At 45.2% G+C, this 16,387-nt stretch overlaps 1 protein-coding gene and 1 non-coding gene across 2 annotated transcripts in view; one reads left to right on the top strand and one right to left on the bottom strand.

Moving 5' to 3' along the window:
- Nucleotides 1-13,077, top strand: part of Pecr (peroxisomal trans-2-enoyl-CoA reductase) — a 29,115-nt gene extending 16,038 nt beyond the window's left edge. The window contains exons 5-8 of the mRNA XM_087904025.1: nt 1,961-2,057; nt 3,552-3,662; nt 9,841-9,952; nt 12,816-13,077. Coding sequence (XP_087760151.1) covers nt 1,961-2,057; nt 3,552-3,662; nt 9,841-9,952; nt 12,816-12,910 — 415 coding nt within the window. The 3' untranslated portion in view covers nt 12,911-13,077. The remainder of the gene's footprint in view (nt 1-1,960; nt 2,058-3,551; nt 3,663-9,840; nt 9,953-12,815) is intronic.
- A 1,546-nt stretch (nt 13,078-14,623) lies between these two features.
- LOC125416488 (U2 spliceosomal RNA) lies at nt 14,624-14,814 on the bottom strand. The gene has a single exon (XR_007236903.3). It is a non-coding gene; the product is annotated as a U2 spliceosomal RNA (small nuclear RNA).
- Nucleotides 14,815-16,387: the final 1,573 nt, after the last annotated feature.

Here is a 16,387-nt window from a genome sequence, read left to right as displayed (position 1 = left end):
TTCCCCTAGTTTTCTATATTAATTTTTCCACATTATCATACAGTACTTTGGTCTGGGATATTATTTATTATGCTGTACATTAGAAATTCTGGGGCTGGAGAGATGGCTCAGAGGTTAAGAGCACTGACTGCTCTTCCAGAGGTCCTGAGTTCAATTCCCAGCAACCACATGGTGGCTCACAGCCATCTATGAGATCTGGTGTCCTCTTCTGGCATGCAAGCATACATGGAATATATATGTTATGTTGTATACATAACAAATAAATAAATAAATCTTTTTTAAAAAAAAAAAGAAAGAAATTCTGAATCACAGTTGGGTGGTGGTGGTGGTGCACTCAGCACCTGGGAGGCAGATACAGGTGGATCTCTGTGAGTTCGAGGCCAACCTAGTCTACAAGAGCTACTTCCAGGACAGCCAAGGCTACAGAGAAACCCTGTCTTGAAAAACAAAAAAAGAAAAAGAAATGCTGAATCACATCACCTTTTTTAAAAAGGGGTGTGTGTATATGTGTAGGTGAGCGTGTGTGTGTGTGTGTGTGTGTGTGTGTGTGTGTGTGGTGTTTCCCCTGAGGTTTCCCTATATTATGTTTTTGGAGTCAGGGTCTCCTGCATTCCAGATGACATATACTTGATATGTAGCTGAGGGTCATGTGACCATGTGCCGCTCCACCTGGTTCTGTGATACTAGGTATTGAATCCAGAGCTTCGTTCATGCAGGGAAAACACGCTACCCACAGAGCCACACCCCGGGCCATTTCTACATCCTTCATGAGCTCCTGAACAGAGGCAGACCTAAAGTTCTGTTTGTTACTGTTGAGACAGGGTGCCTGGCTTGTATGCGTGCTTGGCATGTATCCCTGGCCTGACTGGAACTTGCTATGTAGACCAGGCTGGTTTCATACTCAAAGTAATCCAACTGTTCTGCCTCCCAAGTACTGGGATTAATGGCATGCACCACCATGCCCAGCTTTTTAAATTTTTAAAAATTATATTTTTGTGGGTTTTTTTTAAGTTAGGTTGTTTTGTTTTGTCTGTTTGTTTTAAATTTGGGGTATACATGTACCACAGTACATATATGGAGGTCAGGGGAAAACTGCAGGGGCTGTTTCTCTCCTTCCACAATGTGGTCTTGGGACTTGAACTCGGGTAGTCAGGCTTTGTAGTGGGAGCCTTTAACTGTTAGGCCATCTCCACGGCGCAAGACCTCAATCTTCTGAACCCTGTATTTGGAATTCTGTTGACAAATATAGCCAAATACATGAATTTCACATTCTCTATTATTGAAAATATATACAATATCTGCATACTTGTCATTAAAATTACCAGTTTGGGGCTGGTAACGAAGCGTGCTTCTAAGACTGAGGGCCTGAATTGCATCCCGAGTTCACACGACTCTCACAAGATATCCTCTGCCCTCCATATGTACTGTGGCGTGTGTGTGTGTGCGTGTGTGCGTGTGTGTGTGCGTGTGCATGTGTGTGTACGTGTGCATGTGTGTGTGTGTGTGTGCGTGTGCGCGTGTGTGTGTGTGCGTGTGTGTGTGTAGAGATTATTTTCCTCTGTAATAAGGCATTCATCAGTATATTTCTCCCATGCACATGGGTTTTGAGAGACACAGCTTATGCAGTGTGTTTTGTAATTGTGCCTTGGCTTTGATGTAGACATACCCAGCACACACACACTCTCTTTCTCTCTCTCTCTCTCTCTCTCTGTTTTGTTTTTGTAGTTTTCTAACTCGCTCTGTGGACCAGGCTGACCTCATGCTTGCAGAAATCTACCTGTCTCTGCCTCCCAAATGCTGGGATTAAAAGCGTGCAACAACTCCACCTGGCTCAGCTCTATAAACAGACTGGACATGACAGAGACGATCTTGTGGGGTTCTCAAGTCGCTGATATGCTTGTCAAGATAGTTTATGAGAAAGGTGTTCAGCAGAAACTGATGATAATGCTTGTCTTTAAAGGCACTCCGGAGCTGCAAGGGAAGGCGTTTACAACCTCACCAAATCTATGGCTCTGGCATGGGCCAAAAATGGAGTAAGGATCAACTGTGTTGCTCCTGTAGGTACCTGTTACATGCCAAGTCTGTTGGCAAACTGGGCTTTTCTGGTTCCATGTGTGTTGTGGATAGTTGTGTTATCAGTGACAAGATAGGTAGTACACACTAGCAACTGTGTAAATATAAAAGATGACTTTGCGGGGCTGGAGAAATGGCTCAGTGGTTAAGAGCACTGACTGCTCTTCCAGAGGATGTGGGTTCAATTCCCAGCACCCACATGGCAGCTCACAACTGTCTGAAGATCCAGTTGCGGGGGATCTGACACCTTCACACCAATGCACATGAGATAAAGTTAAATAAACCATTAAAAAAAATTAAAAAAAAAAAAGATGACTTTGGACATAGGTGTCCTGGCTGGTTTTGTGTCACCTTAACACAAGCTGGAGTCATCAAAGGGAGGCGCCTCAGCTGAGGAATGCCTCCGTGAGATCCAGCTGTAAGGCATTTTCTCATTTAGTGATCAATGGGGGAGGGCCCAGCCCATGGTGGGTGGTGCCATCATGGGCTGCTGGTCCCGGGTTCTATAAGAAGATGGGCTGAGCATGCCAGGTAAACAGCTCCCCTCCATGGTCTCTGCATCAGCTCCTGTCTCTGGGACCCTGCCCTGTTTAGTACCTGTGCTGACTTCCTTCAGTGACGAACAGCAATGCTTCAGTGAGCTCTGGGTTCAAGATTAAAGAGGAAATTTGATGTCAACCTTTGACCTATATTCACATGCACATTCATGTAATTCATACACACACTCAAAAGTTTTAAGAAGTCAAAACAATTTAAATTAGCTTTCCAGGATACATACATAAATCTTGGATTCTGGTGTGTTTTTTAAATCTCACTTTAAATTTAGAAACTGAGAAAATCCTGTGCTTGCTCCTCGTCCCTGGTAAAGCAGGCATGTCACAGGAAGATGAACTAGAAGCCCTAGTTCCTTTGTTCCTGCTCAGGTGCCCCGCTGAACTACTTACATAAGCATGTTCTTCAGAAACCAAGTCTTTCACGAAAAAGTCCAAGACTTAGCTGGTGACCAGTCGAAAGCTCTGCTTGTAGATAGTGGTTGGCTGGACCCCCTTTGACAGTTTTGAGAAAAGTTGATTTAGAAACATTTGTCTTAGGGCTGGAGAGATGGCTCAGAGGTTCAGAGCACTGGCTGCTCTTCCAGAGGTCCTGAGTTCAGTTCCCAGGAACCACATGGTGGTGCCCAACCATCTATGAGATCTGGTGCCCTCTGATGGCATACAGGCATACATGCAGGCAGAACACTGTGTACATAATAAATAAATCTTTTTAAAAAATGCTTATCTTTTCTGCTGACATTTTGGTTGTTGGTCAGTGTATTCCCCGACACCTGTTTGTTGCTTTTGTTTGATCCTTAGGGAAGGAGCCCAGAACCTGGAGCATGTTAGGCAAGCGCTCTACCTCTGAGTATATCTCCAGCCCTTGGTGACTGACAACTTCATTTTCTCCGTCTCATCTCCTTCCTGTTTTGTTTTCTAATGCAGGGAGTCATTTATTCCCAGACTGCTGTCGACAACTATGGTGAATTGGGACAAAGCATGTTTGAGACGGCCTTTAACTCTATCCCAGCTAAGCGCATTGGGATCCCTGAGGAGGTGATGTATACGTCTGGTACTGATGAGAATGGCTTGAGAAATGTGTGACATTTGGTGCCCTTGACTAGTAGTGCCCCGAACCGTTTCTCCTGTGCTTTGGGCTCTTGTTCTGACTGCTGACGGCAGAATTTCCTCAGGAGCAGTGGTGGTGAAGTTAAAGACGACAGGTCTTCCTGTTTCTTGCTACTCCGCAGCCACATTAGTTTATTGCCTGCAGTGTTGGTACAGGCAGCTTTTAGCAAGCCAGACAATTACAGATTCACGAAGTTTAAGTATGTAAAAACCAATAGCTTTTTCCAATGGCCCAGAAGTAAACTTAGCTCTAATGGTGGTGGGAGAGGAGGAGAAGGTTCTTATTGAAGAATGAAAAAAAAAAAAAAACAGGATAAATAAAGGATGTGGGGCTAAAGAGATGGCTCAGCAGTTAAGAACAGGAACTGATCTTCCAGAGGACCTGAGTTCAATTCCCAGCAGCTACCTCTGGCCTCTGCAGGCAGGCACCTTAACTCATGCACATACTCCTACACACTCACACACACACACACACACAATACATGTTTTAAATAAATAAACACATGTCATATTTCTTGGTAGGAGAATCAGTTATATTAAAAAGTCTTTTTTTTTTTTTTTTTTGCCGGGCCCATGCCTTTAATTCTAGTATGCAGGAAGCAGAAGCAGACAGAGAGATCTTTGTGAAAATGAGGCCAGCCTGGTCCACATAGCAAATTCCAGGCCAGCCTGGGCTATCTAGTGAAACTCCATCTTCAAAAAAACAAACAAACAAAAAACAAAACAAAATTAAAGTCAAATGACAAAATTGTAGGTACAGTAAGATGGGTCAGCAGGTGAAGACTGATCCAAACTCCCACAGGTTGTCCCTTGACTGCCACACACACAGCACACACGAGTGCAGTGCCTCTGGAGGCCAGAAGAGGGTGTTGGATCCTCCAGAGCTGGAGTTACAGGGCATCGTGAGCCACCTGACAGGGGTGCTGGGAACCAACTCAGGTTCTTGGCCAGAACAAAAACATGTTCTTAACTACTGAGTCATCTTTCCAAGCACAATTAAACATTTTTTAAATCAGATTTCCTTACATCGACCTATAAATTTAATACAATTTTGGAACATAACATGCTGAGATCAGTGTATCTAAACATTTGTGTAAAAACTGCCCAAGTTTATAAATTTTATTTTATGCATCATCATTGTGTATAGGCATGTGTCTGTGTGCACTGTGTATATATGTATGTGTGCTCACTTGTACTGCACACACTCATAGGCCAGTTAGCTATGGAGCCTGTCCTGGAACTCACTCTGCAGACCAGGCGGGCCTTGAACTCACAGAGATCCTCCTGCCTCTGCCTCCCGAGTGCTGGGACTAAAGACGTGTGCCACCACCACCACCTGGCCAGCTGGCTCTTTAGAAATACATTACACCCTCTATGTAAAGTCAGAACTAGAAAACTCTTGGCAGGGGAGGGAGTGTGGTTCTAATCTCTATAAATAGCTCATGTTATGTTTTATGTGTGCCTTTACACACACACATACCTACATTTATTGATTTTTTTTAATTAAAAAAGACTGCTATTCTAATTTAGATCCTATGCTTGCATGAGGGAAGTAATCCTACATTTGGTCCTGAATTTGGTCCTGAACTGAACGGGAGGGAGTCTGTTTCTAGGCATGAAATCTTAAACTATCATAGATCGTATGCTAAAACTTAGAAGATACCGGCTGGGTGGGGTGATGCACACCTTTAATCTCAGTACTCTGGGAGGCAGAAGCAGGAGGATCTCTGTGAGTTAGAAGCTAATTGGTCTACATAGAGAGTTCTAGGGTAGCCAGGGCTACATAGTGAGATTCTGTCTCAAAAAACTAAGCAGAGGGCTGGAGAGATGGCTCAGAGGTTAAGAGCACTGACTGCTCTTTCAGAGGTCCTGAGTTCAATTCCCGCAACCACATGGTGGCTCACAGCCATCTATAATGAGATCTGGTGCCCTCTTCTGGCCTGCAAGTATACATGGAAGGAATGTTGTATACATAATAAATAAATAAATCTTTAAAAAAAACTAAGCAGAATAATAAGGACAACGCTACCACGCCGCGTACATTTTCCTTCTGAAAGGAAAGATTTTCATTTGTTTGAAATGAGGATGGAACGTGATTACATTTTACTTGGGACCGATAGACAGCTTTTTGTCAGTGTGAGAGTCAGGATCATATTAAAAATTTAATCCAAGTTGTGTAAGAAATATTTATTACTTTATTTAAAAATAACAAACATCTTATGTTAATATTTTAAATAAAATAGCTACCTTTTCCAAAACAAAGCAATTCTTTTTACGCTCGCATGACACATTTACAAACTGTTTACTATGTGGCTTGTCATACGTGCTGGGTCATCACCTTTGAGTTTTTGTTCAGTCTGTCAAAATCTGATTTTTTTTTTTTGCAAAATCATAGTAAAAAAGTCTGGCTTCCTATAGCTGGAGAGCTGGAAAAGAAGAGACCATTTGGATAGTCTTCCAGATGAATTTTGTTTAGTTGGTTTTTGGTTTTTGGAGACAGGGTTTCTCAGTAGCTATGGAGCCTGTCCTAGAACTTGCTCTGTAGACCAGGCTTGATGTAGGAAGTCCTTCTGTATATTTGTTGCTTTTACTGGTTAATGAATAAAGAAACTGACTTGGTCTGTTGATAGGGCAGAGTAGAATTAGGCGGGAAGACTATACTGAATGCTGGGGGAAAGAAGGTGGAGCCAAGAGATGCCATATAGCTGCTTTCGGGAATAGACATGCAAGAACCTTGCCAGTGAGCCACAGCCTCGTGGTGATACACAGATTAATAGAAATGGGTTAAATTAAGATGTAAGAGTTAGCCAATAAGACACTAGAGCTAATGAGTCAAGCAGTGATTTAATTAATATAGTTTCTGTGTGGTTATTTCAGGGCTGAGCAGCGGGGAACAAACAAGTGGCCTCTTATTACACAGGCTGGCCTTGAACTCACAGAGATCTGCCTGCCTCTGTCTCCTGAGTGCTGGGATTAAAGGCGGTGCCACCACCACCTGGCCTTTTTTTTTTTAATTCAACAAATGATAAGAAATTTATGTACTAATTTTGAGTTGGTTGGTTTTGCTTTTTTTTTTTTTTTTTTGGAGATAGGGTCTCATGTATTTGAGGCTGTCCCCCAGTTTTATATGTCGCAAAGAATGACTTGTATTTTTGATCCTCCTGCTTCTCGTCTCCCGAGTGCTGGAATTACAGGCTGGTGCCACCTGGTTTATTCGCTGTGGGAGAGCGACACAGGGCCATGCACATGAGAGAGCTCAGCTACACCAACCCCAACAGTTTCTTTAAAATTAGTTGTAGTGTGGAACATGACATGGTGTCACTATACTTCCGTTTTTTTTAATGTTTAGATTTATTTATTTTATATATACATTGTTCTGCCTGCCAGAAGAGGGCACCGGATCTTATAGATAGTAGATGCTGGGAATTGAATTCAGGTCCTCTGGGGGAGCGCTGTCTCTCCCGCCCGTCACTATATCTGTGCTGTTCATTTAACCTTTGCTCTTCTTTGATCTATTTAATTTGTAACCAGCTCAGCCAGTCATGAAGCTCTAAATGTTGACACAGTCGGTTATGTAATATCAAAAGAGCACCTTTCTTGGTGTCTCCCCCACTGCTCAGTCTCTGAGTATTAGCAGGAAGTTTGTAACGGTGGTACAAGCTCCCCAGAAATTCTATTCGCTTGAAAGCCTAACACTGGGAATGAAAACAAAATGTCAGTTGTTTTTGTTTGAAGTGATAGCCTTACTTCCTTAATTAAAAAAAGGGGTGGGTGCTTGCTGAGGGGGAGGGGGACTTGTGGGGGAAGAGGAGATTCAGTGGCAATAGGAGAGGATGAGAGAGGTTGGTGGGGAGAATGACCAAAACTCACTACATCCAAACATGAAAATGTCAAAAAGTTTAATGAATGCGTGAAAAAAAAGAAAAACTTAGCCAGATACTCATTTGAACGGCAGTGCAGCCATTTTAGATCTCAAGTAAAAAAATGGTCTTTCCTTTAAAATGTGGCTTGTGAAGCCCAGTAATTGGGAGCACGTGTTGCAGCTGGGTGGCGGTGGTGGTGGTGGCTGCGGGCAGTGTGGGGCACGCCTTTAATCCCAGCACTTGGGAGGCAGAAGCAGGCGGCTCTCTTTGAGTTCAAGGTCAGTCTGGTCTACAAAGTGAGTTCCAGAACCGTTTGGACTGTTACCAGAGAAAACTAGTGGGATAAACAGTCTTCCCATGGAACAGCATTCCAATCCGTTATCCCATACCGAATGATCAGCTCTGATAACATACATACAAGTAACATTATACAGACTGAGTAGGTTATATTTAGGAATATACATACACACACATACACACACACACACACACACACATACACACACATATACATATATGCATGTAACAATCAAAAAAGGTCATGAATTTAGGCCGGGCAGTGGTGGCACATGCCTTTAATCCCAGCACTCGGGAGGCAGAGGCAGATCTCTGTGAGTTCAAAGTCTGCAGAGTAAGTTCCAGGACTGACTCCATAGCTACATAGAGAAACCCTATCTCGAAAAACAAAACAAAACAGAAACTTAAATGTTTAAGGGACTGGAGAGTTGGCCCAGCAAGCAGAAGACTGAGGTTCGGCTGCCAGCACCCACGGTGACTCGGACCCACCTGTAGCTCCGGTTCTCGAGGCTCTGATCCCTCTCTGACCTCTGCAAGCACCGGTCACGCATGTGGTGCACATGTGTATGTGCAGGCAAAATATTCATGCACAGGAAATAAAAAAGCGTAAGAGAAATTCAGCTTAAAATGGCTTGTGCCATCAGTTTAATCACATTCTTCTTGAGATGGCCGCTGCACTTCTCTATGGAGCTAAAGCACTTGGGGTATGTGTGTGTGTGTGTGTGTGTGTGTGTGTGCGCACTTCCTATTTTGCCTGTTTCATTTCATCACCTAGAACACTAGAAAGATGTGCCCTCACCCATCCTCCATGCCCATGAGTATCTGGACCAATATTACGACCGATGGCGGCTCAACTTCTAATATAGTTTGTATTCTTTAAAAGCTTTTGCACTTTTAAATTTTTTTTTACTTTGGCTGGCCTGGGTATCACTGTGGTAGACCAGGTTGGCCCCAAACTCATAGAAATCCACCTGCCACTGCCTCCCGAGTGCTAGGATTAAAACATGTGCCACCAAGCCCAGCCACGCTTATTCTTTTGTCTTTTTGTTTGTTTTTTGAGGCAGGGTTTCTTTGTGTAGTCCTGGCTGGCCTGGAACCCATTCTGTAGACCAGGCTGGCCTCAGACTCAGAGATCCGCCTGCCTCTGCCTCCCGAGTGCTGGGATTAAAGGCGTGAGCCACCATCGCCCAGTCTAATTCTTTTTCTTTTTTTATCTTTATCAAATTCAGGCTGTCTGCTCCCCCACACAGACTGTTTTGTTTTTGTTTGCTTGTTTGTTTACATGTGTGTCATCCCCTGGTATGAAAGCCAGGAGAGGGATGTGCTCATGACCGTCACCCTTTGTGGGACTCAGCTTCCTTTTGCCATCAATAAAATGAATTCTGTTTGGTTTGGGGAATTTCACTAAAACCTCTACAAGTGACTATGTTTGGGGGATGTGATGGGAACCTTGGAAGTCCTGCTGGTGGGAAGCTGTGATCTGCACAGCTGTGCTTTGGTCCTGACAGGATGACATGACCACAGACTGAACAAATCAGGATGCCAGCCCTGCTACACAAACTTACGACGATATCTGGGACCACGCGCTGTAAGGAACACGTGGCGCTGATGACAGACAGGGTTGTGTCAGACAAGCGGAAGCCTCCGAGACACTGCCGAGAACCAGCGTTCCCCTTCTCCATGCCATGCTGCTTGGCTGCCACTGTCTAAGGTTTCTTCACAGCTTGCCGCCTTTACCTGGCTTGTTTTCAGACTGTACAGGGGCACGGCCTCTGTACTGTCACATCATGATGCGCATGCGCGAGGCTTCATGGCACAGCCCCGCGGTTCGAGATGCGGTCATTCGGGAATGTCAGGCTCGCAGGAACGGAGACGAGCCTTTGGTCCTTTTCTTAATATTTCTAGCTTTTCCTCTTATGCATACACATATCCTCTTCTGTCCCCAGGTCTCCTCCGTAGTGTGCTTCCTGCTGTCCCCTGCAGCTTCCTTTATCACTGGACAGTTGGTTAATGTGGACGGGGGCCAGACTTTGTATACGCATTCCTTCAATATACCAGGTAAGCAGCCAGGAGGCGGTCATTAGCTCTTCACCTGCCTGGGCTTCGTGTCTTTTGTTTGTTTGCTTGCTTTATTTTTGGTTTGTTTGTTTGGTTGGTTGTTTTTCAAGACAGGGTTTCTCTGTATAACAGCCCTGACTGTCCTGGAACTTTTTTCATAGACCAGACTGACCTCGAACTCACTGAGACCCACCTGCCTCTGCCTCCCTTCCAAGTGCTGGGATTAAAGACACCTGGCCAAGCTCCACGTCTTAACTCACTACTTTAGAGGTGGAGGCTTTCTCCTGTAGGGCATCAAAAAGTACAAAATATTTATACTTATGATAGGATTTTAAAGAAAATTTTCTCAGCTGAAGAAAATCTCTAAATACAAAAGAATGATAGGAAGGAGGCAGAAGCTGCTTGTGCTGTTAAAAGGTTTAATTCCTTTTCTCCCCCAGTAAGTGATTTGCATAGAAGAGTCTATACAGTCCAAGTCTGCTTTGGCCTCTGATATATATATATCAGGTGAAATGATCAGTTTCTGTATTCAATCACTTTTTAAAGTTATTTTATGTGCATTGGTGTGAAGGTGTCAGAGCCCCTGGAACTTACAGACAGTTATGAGCTGCCATGTGGGTACTGGGAATTGAACTGATGTGGAATTCCCTGAGAAATGACCAAGTGGTCTTTGTTTACATTGAACTCGGGTCCTCTGGAAGGGCACTCAATGTTCTTAACTGCTGAGCCATCTTTCCAGCCCCCAATCACTTTTTATTCATAAAAGCAATATTTATTTTATTTTATTGAAACAGAATCTCTCTGTGTATCCTAGGCTGCCCTCAGCCTCGCGAGTGTTGGTATTTCAGATCTGTGCAACAAGAATTGGCTTGAAAATGTACTTTTATAAATTCAACTCCATAACTTACATAATAACATAACTGTGATGTTACACAGTTAGATGTGTGTGTTTGCATCTCTTTTGGGTTTGGAAGGGTCTTATAAAAATCAGATAGTCTAGGCCAAGGGCGGCGGCACTCACCTTTAACTCCAGAAGTCAGGAGACAGAGGTTAGCAGAGCTCTGTGTGTTCCCAGGCCAGCCAGGGCTATATGGTGAGGCCCTATCTCAAAAAACCAAAACCAACCAAACAAATCAGATAGTCCAGGGGGCTGGAGAGACGACTCGGAGATTAACAGCGCTGGCTGTTCTTCCAGGGGTCTTGAATTCAATTCCCGGCAACTACATGGTGGCTCACAACCATCTATAATGAGATCTGGTGCCCTCTTCTGGTGTGCAGGCAGAACAGTTTTTATATAATAAACAAATAAATACATCAATAATTTAAAATATCAGATAGCTCAATGTCCTGGTTTTACAAATGACAAAACAAGTTCACAGGGAGGTACAGAGCACAGGAGGCTGGAGAGGGACTCGGTGGCTGCGAGCACTGGCTGCTCTTCCAGAGTGGCCTCCGTGGAGGCTCACAGCCACCTGCAACTCCAGTTCTGGGTGAGCTGGCCCTCCTCTGGCCTCTACAGGCACCAGGCACACACAGACCATACATGCAGGCATTCACACAGACATATAAAACATAAATTAAAAAATTAAAACATGCTAAAGTCCAGGGATGTTGCTCAGTTGGCAGCCTACTTTAGCAGTATACACAAACCCTGGATTGAATTCCCAGAACCCCATAAAAGCAGAGATGGTGCTACATGTCAGTACTCAAGGTGGTAGAGGCAGGAGGATCAAAAATTCAAGGTCATTCTTAGCTACTCTTAGCTACTTGCCAGTTTGAGGCTAGGGTCTCACTATGTTGCCCTGGCTGTCCTGAAACTCAGTATGTATACCAGGCTGGCCTCGAACGCAGAGAGATCCACCTGCCTCTACTCTCCAAGGGCTGGGGTTAAAGGTGTGGCCACCACAATCCTAATACTGTGATTATTAGGACCTCAGCTGCAGAGACAAAAAATGCCTAGGTGGTATTTAATAGTGATCACAGTGGAGTTGAATCAGTGCTGCTTACTGGGGGTGGTGCTGTTTTTCTTCAGAAAGGAAAAGAGAAGCCAGGCATAATGACACATGTCTTAATCCCAACACTTGAGAGGCAGAGGCAGACAGATCACTGTGAGTTTGAAGCCTGGTCTACATAGTGAATTCCAGGACAGCCAGATCTATGTAGAGAGACCCTGCCTCAAAACAACAGAAAAGAATGTATTTCCTGGGGATTGGGGGATTAAGTTACATGACACGTGGTGTCCAGTCTGGTGTGGTCTAGGTTGCTTATTACCATTTACCATTCAGTAAGGGAAGTTATTGGTTCATTAAGCAGGTGAGACTTGTCAAAGCCCGCTTTTCCTCCTCCTTCCTCTGTGTTTGTTCCATTAGGTAATCTTTCTTTCAAGGCTGGCTTTCTTGGTTGCAGGATGGCAGCCTGCCATTCTACAGTCACATGCTTCCCTCTGTCCATATCCCGCTGATCAGAAAGTCAGGAGAAGGGAAGGCTTCATCTTAGCATGACTTTCATGGTTCTGAATCTGCTTTGTGCTGTATCAGCACACAAAGATGCCCACTTTTAACTAATAGCCTAAGGCTGGGTGTGGGAGGCACTGACAGTTACTCCCTTTATACACAAAGGACTGAGGCTTCCCGAACTGAGAGAGCTAGTGAGCATCAGGCCTGGCATTCAAATCTAAGGATTTCTGCAGAACTGTTTGTCCTATAGATTTCTTTTTCCTAGACTCGATGAGTTTAAAAAAAAAAAAGAAAAGAAAAGAAAAAGAAAAAGCAAATAGGCAAACAAAACCACGAGGCTTGGGTGGAAACCAGGACAAAGGCTGCAGAGATTTGCTAGTGACACGCACTTTCCACTTACTGACCAGATCATGACAACTGGCCTGAGGGAGTTGGGGACCTTTCTGTGGTCAGGAGAATGAAGGAATCTTTTAAGAAGAAGAAGAAGCCGGCCAAGCTCTAAGTCAAGGAAGCATTACCATCTTGTCCCTGTGTGCCTTAGCATCTTGAGAAGGTTTTGTACGTCACAAGACCTTATAATTTCTGTGGGAGGAAAAAAACTAATGTTAACGTTATCAGTTTTACCTATGCAAAAACTACTCCCAAAATAAATGTATCTTCATGTCCAAACCAGTTATACGACTTTATTTTATTTTGAACTGTGTGTAAATGTGGTGTGGGGTGGGGTATGTGCACGTGAGCACAGTGCCCAAAGAGGCCAGAGGCATCAGATCCCCTATGAGCAGAGCAGGAATTTCGGACAGTTGTAAGCCGCCTGACATGAGTGCTGGAAACTGATTCACTCTTCTTCCAGAAGAGCCCTAGATGTGCTTAACCACTGAGCCATCTCTCTATCAGAAATATGTTTTCTGACAGTAGCAACCCACAGGTTGAGAACCAGTGTCCTACAGTGTCTGCCATCCCCTGCTGACAACACCTATGACCAGCTGGCAAAGGAAAAGGTCACATAAGTCAATTCCCTCAGAGCTGACGGACAGTAACCTGTAAAACTGTCTGGGGGGAGGCTTAACTGTACAGCCTACATGAAGTTCTGGTTCGATCCCCAGCACCTCGTAAACTAGATCTAGAGGTGCATTCGTGTAATCCCGGTGTTCAGGAGGTGAAAGCGGGAGGCTCAGTTCAACGTCATCTTCCACTGCAGCGAGTTCCACCCTGTACAGCCACACCTCCCCAGCCTTGTGTGAGTGGGAATCATGCTGCCAGGCTCACCTTCAATGCCCATTGTTCCAGGTCGAGGATGTACCCAACTGAGTCACGTGACTGTCCTGCAGCATGTTCCGTGGTGGTGTCTTGGGGTGTGCGGGTAAGAATTGATGTGGATTATAGAACTAAACACTCTGCCCGCTCCTCTTTGTTCCGCCTTACCTCATTTCCGGGCCAACTTATCAGCTGGCCACTATTCAGGAATCTGTGTGTATTCTACCCTCAGGCTGGTTTTATGTCTTATAAATACCAGCTGCACTTGCAGATTTCCCATCAGAAAGGTTTTCTGACCACCTCTAGGCCTTTAGGAAGTTTTGACAGCTGCGGTGGAGAGGCAAGGAAGGTGGGTCGAGTAGGCAGAATCTCAAGACAGGTATTGGCCATGTCTGCTCCTTTTCATCCATGATTGCTTTTCCGTGCATCCTGCAGAGCTCTGTGTGGATTCTCATTTTTCCATAAATTAGAACGCCTTAAAATAAAAGTCATCTGACGTTATTTGCCCTTGTGAGATTTTTTTTAAGACAACTGAGGCTCACTTGCCAGCTAATCCAGTAGAAATAGCGAACTCTTTTCAGCAAAAGACCTTGTTTTGTGTCCAACTAAAAACCAAAGCAAAAGAGAAACAATAGAGGAAAAAGGTCCAAGTCAAAAGACCAGGAAATAGGTTTCATCAGGTCCAGAAAACCGTATATTTCTTCTGCCTTACCTTGGGTCCTGTATGTACATGAAACATGTTTACACAAGCAAAGCTTTAAGAATTAAGGAAAAGAGAAAAATGGCCGGAAAAAAATACTTTATTGTACTTAGTAGTAGAAAAGTAAAAAGATACAAGACACTAGAAGACATAAAGTAGTAAGAAATAGCGGGAAAACTAAAAGGCAATAACGAACAGCTTTTTGCATGAAACATACGTTAACTTTTATTGTCTATCATTGAACCAAGCTTATTCCCCGAGGGGTGCACCGTTCCCAGAGGTACTGCAATACCAGGTCGATGCGTGGAGTGGACGGAGCAAGCTCCTATTCCAACTCCTACTTCCAAAAATCCATTTAATATATTGTCCTCGGATAGAGGACGTATCAGATATTAAACTGATAAGAACAGATACTACACTTGATCTTAGCCAAAAGGCCGAGAAGCGATACCGTGTACCCCACACGCACCCTTGCCCTGCGCCCGCGGGACACACCAACATCGTGGCGACCGCTCGCGACCCTGACTCCGGGTTTGCCCCGCGCGTCCTTCCGCTTCCCGTCGGCGTCCGCGTCCTCGGCGCCTCACCCGCTCTCTCAAATCCACAGTTTCAGCTACGAATTCCACGACCCGGGCGCTCCCGGCATTCCCGCACGCGCACGCCGCGTCTGATTTGCATGCCCCGCCCCCTCGCGAGGGGCGTGGCGGCCGCGCACTGAGCTTCTTCCCGCAGCCCCCGCGCAGCGCGCACGCAGGATTCCAAATCACTCACCAGGAACGGAGATTGGAGGGGCGGGCCCACGGTCCGAGGCACCTGAAGAGCGTGGTGCGGGGCTGGTGACCGAAGGGTGGACATACTTCGCGTGGCCGGAGCACGAGTTTCGCCTGTCGATGGAGTGACTGGTTCTAAGTCGGCGGCGTCGCTGGGAGCGAACGAGACTGATGGCAGCGGAGGGATTCTGGCCCTGGGGACCCAAAACCTTGAAACCATGTGTGACTGACACCGTGACCACCCCTTCTTCACCTGGTCCCTTAAGGGCCGAACAGCATGGGTGTCCCCGCCTCCCTGAAGCTATTTCTACGCCCGCTGCTCCACATACATGGAGCGTATTACGAGCAAACACACATGTGCACATTAAATAGATACATCTCCCGTTGTACCTAATTCACTGTTGATAGTCCTTGAGCAATTATTTTTAGTTTTACTACAGACTGCAGGCTTTGGGGTTCTGTGTGACATAGAGTAGGTGCTCAGCAACCGTTTGTGGCGAGTCTAAGCTACCTCTAAATGTTGATACGCACAAGCCCAGAGAATAAGAAGCATCTGGGAGGCCCGGGCCTGATTCAGGGGGCAAGGAGTGTTCTGTGACAAGGACTGACAAAACACCAGAGAAGAGCAAGATACTGGCGATGTTCTGGGAAAAGTTTGGAGCTCAGAATGGCAGGCAATAAGCTGTGACAGACCGCACCGACCTTTTCCCTTCTTTCACTGAAGCACTTTTAAGTTGGAGGTTTTGACAGTCACTTGGGTCAACGATGGAGGAAGACGAATCCAAGACGCCCAAATGGTTTATTCCAAGCCAACTCTCAAATACCAGCCCTGAGAACAAATTTAGCATGGAATCTGGAAGGTCATGCTTCCCTTTGTAAACTGACTGCGCGGTACCTTTACCTGTCTTGGGTTAGGGGTGGGGGATAGTGAGAGTAAGGAGCCATTAGGATACTTGCTGCTAAGCAGGGTGACTTCAGTTTCATTCCTTTTTTGTTTTGTTTTGTTTTGTTTTGTTTTGTTTGTTTGTTTTTCGAGACAGGGTTTCTCTGTGGCTTTTGAAGCCTGTCCTGGAACTAGCTCTTGTAGACCAGGCTGGCCTCGAACTCACAGAGACCTGCCTGCCTCTGCCTCCCAAGGCATGGGCCACCACCGCCGGCTTTTAGTTCCATTCCTGACCTACCCACCTGGTGGAGAGAGCTCTTCTGCCACTTGTCTTCTGAGCTCCACATGTTCCATGATGGGATGCAACAC

This window comes from Myodes glareolus, chromosome 1, assembly GCF_982192425.1.
Source record: "Myodes glareolus chromosome 1, mMyoGla1.1, whole genome shotgun sequence".
NCBI classification, from domain to species: Eukaryota; Metazoa; Chordata; class Mammalia; order Rodentia; family Cricetidae; genus Myodes; species Myodes glareolus.
Note: the sequence above shows the minus strand (reverse complement) of the source record. Positions and strands in the feature narration are given on the sequence as shown.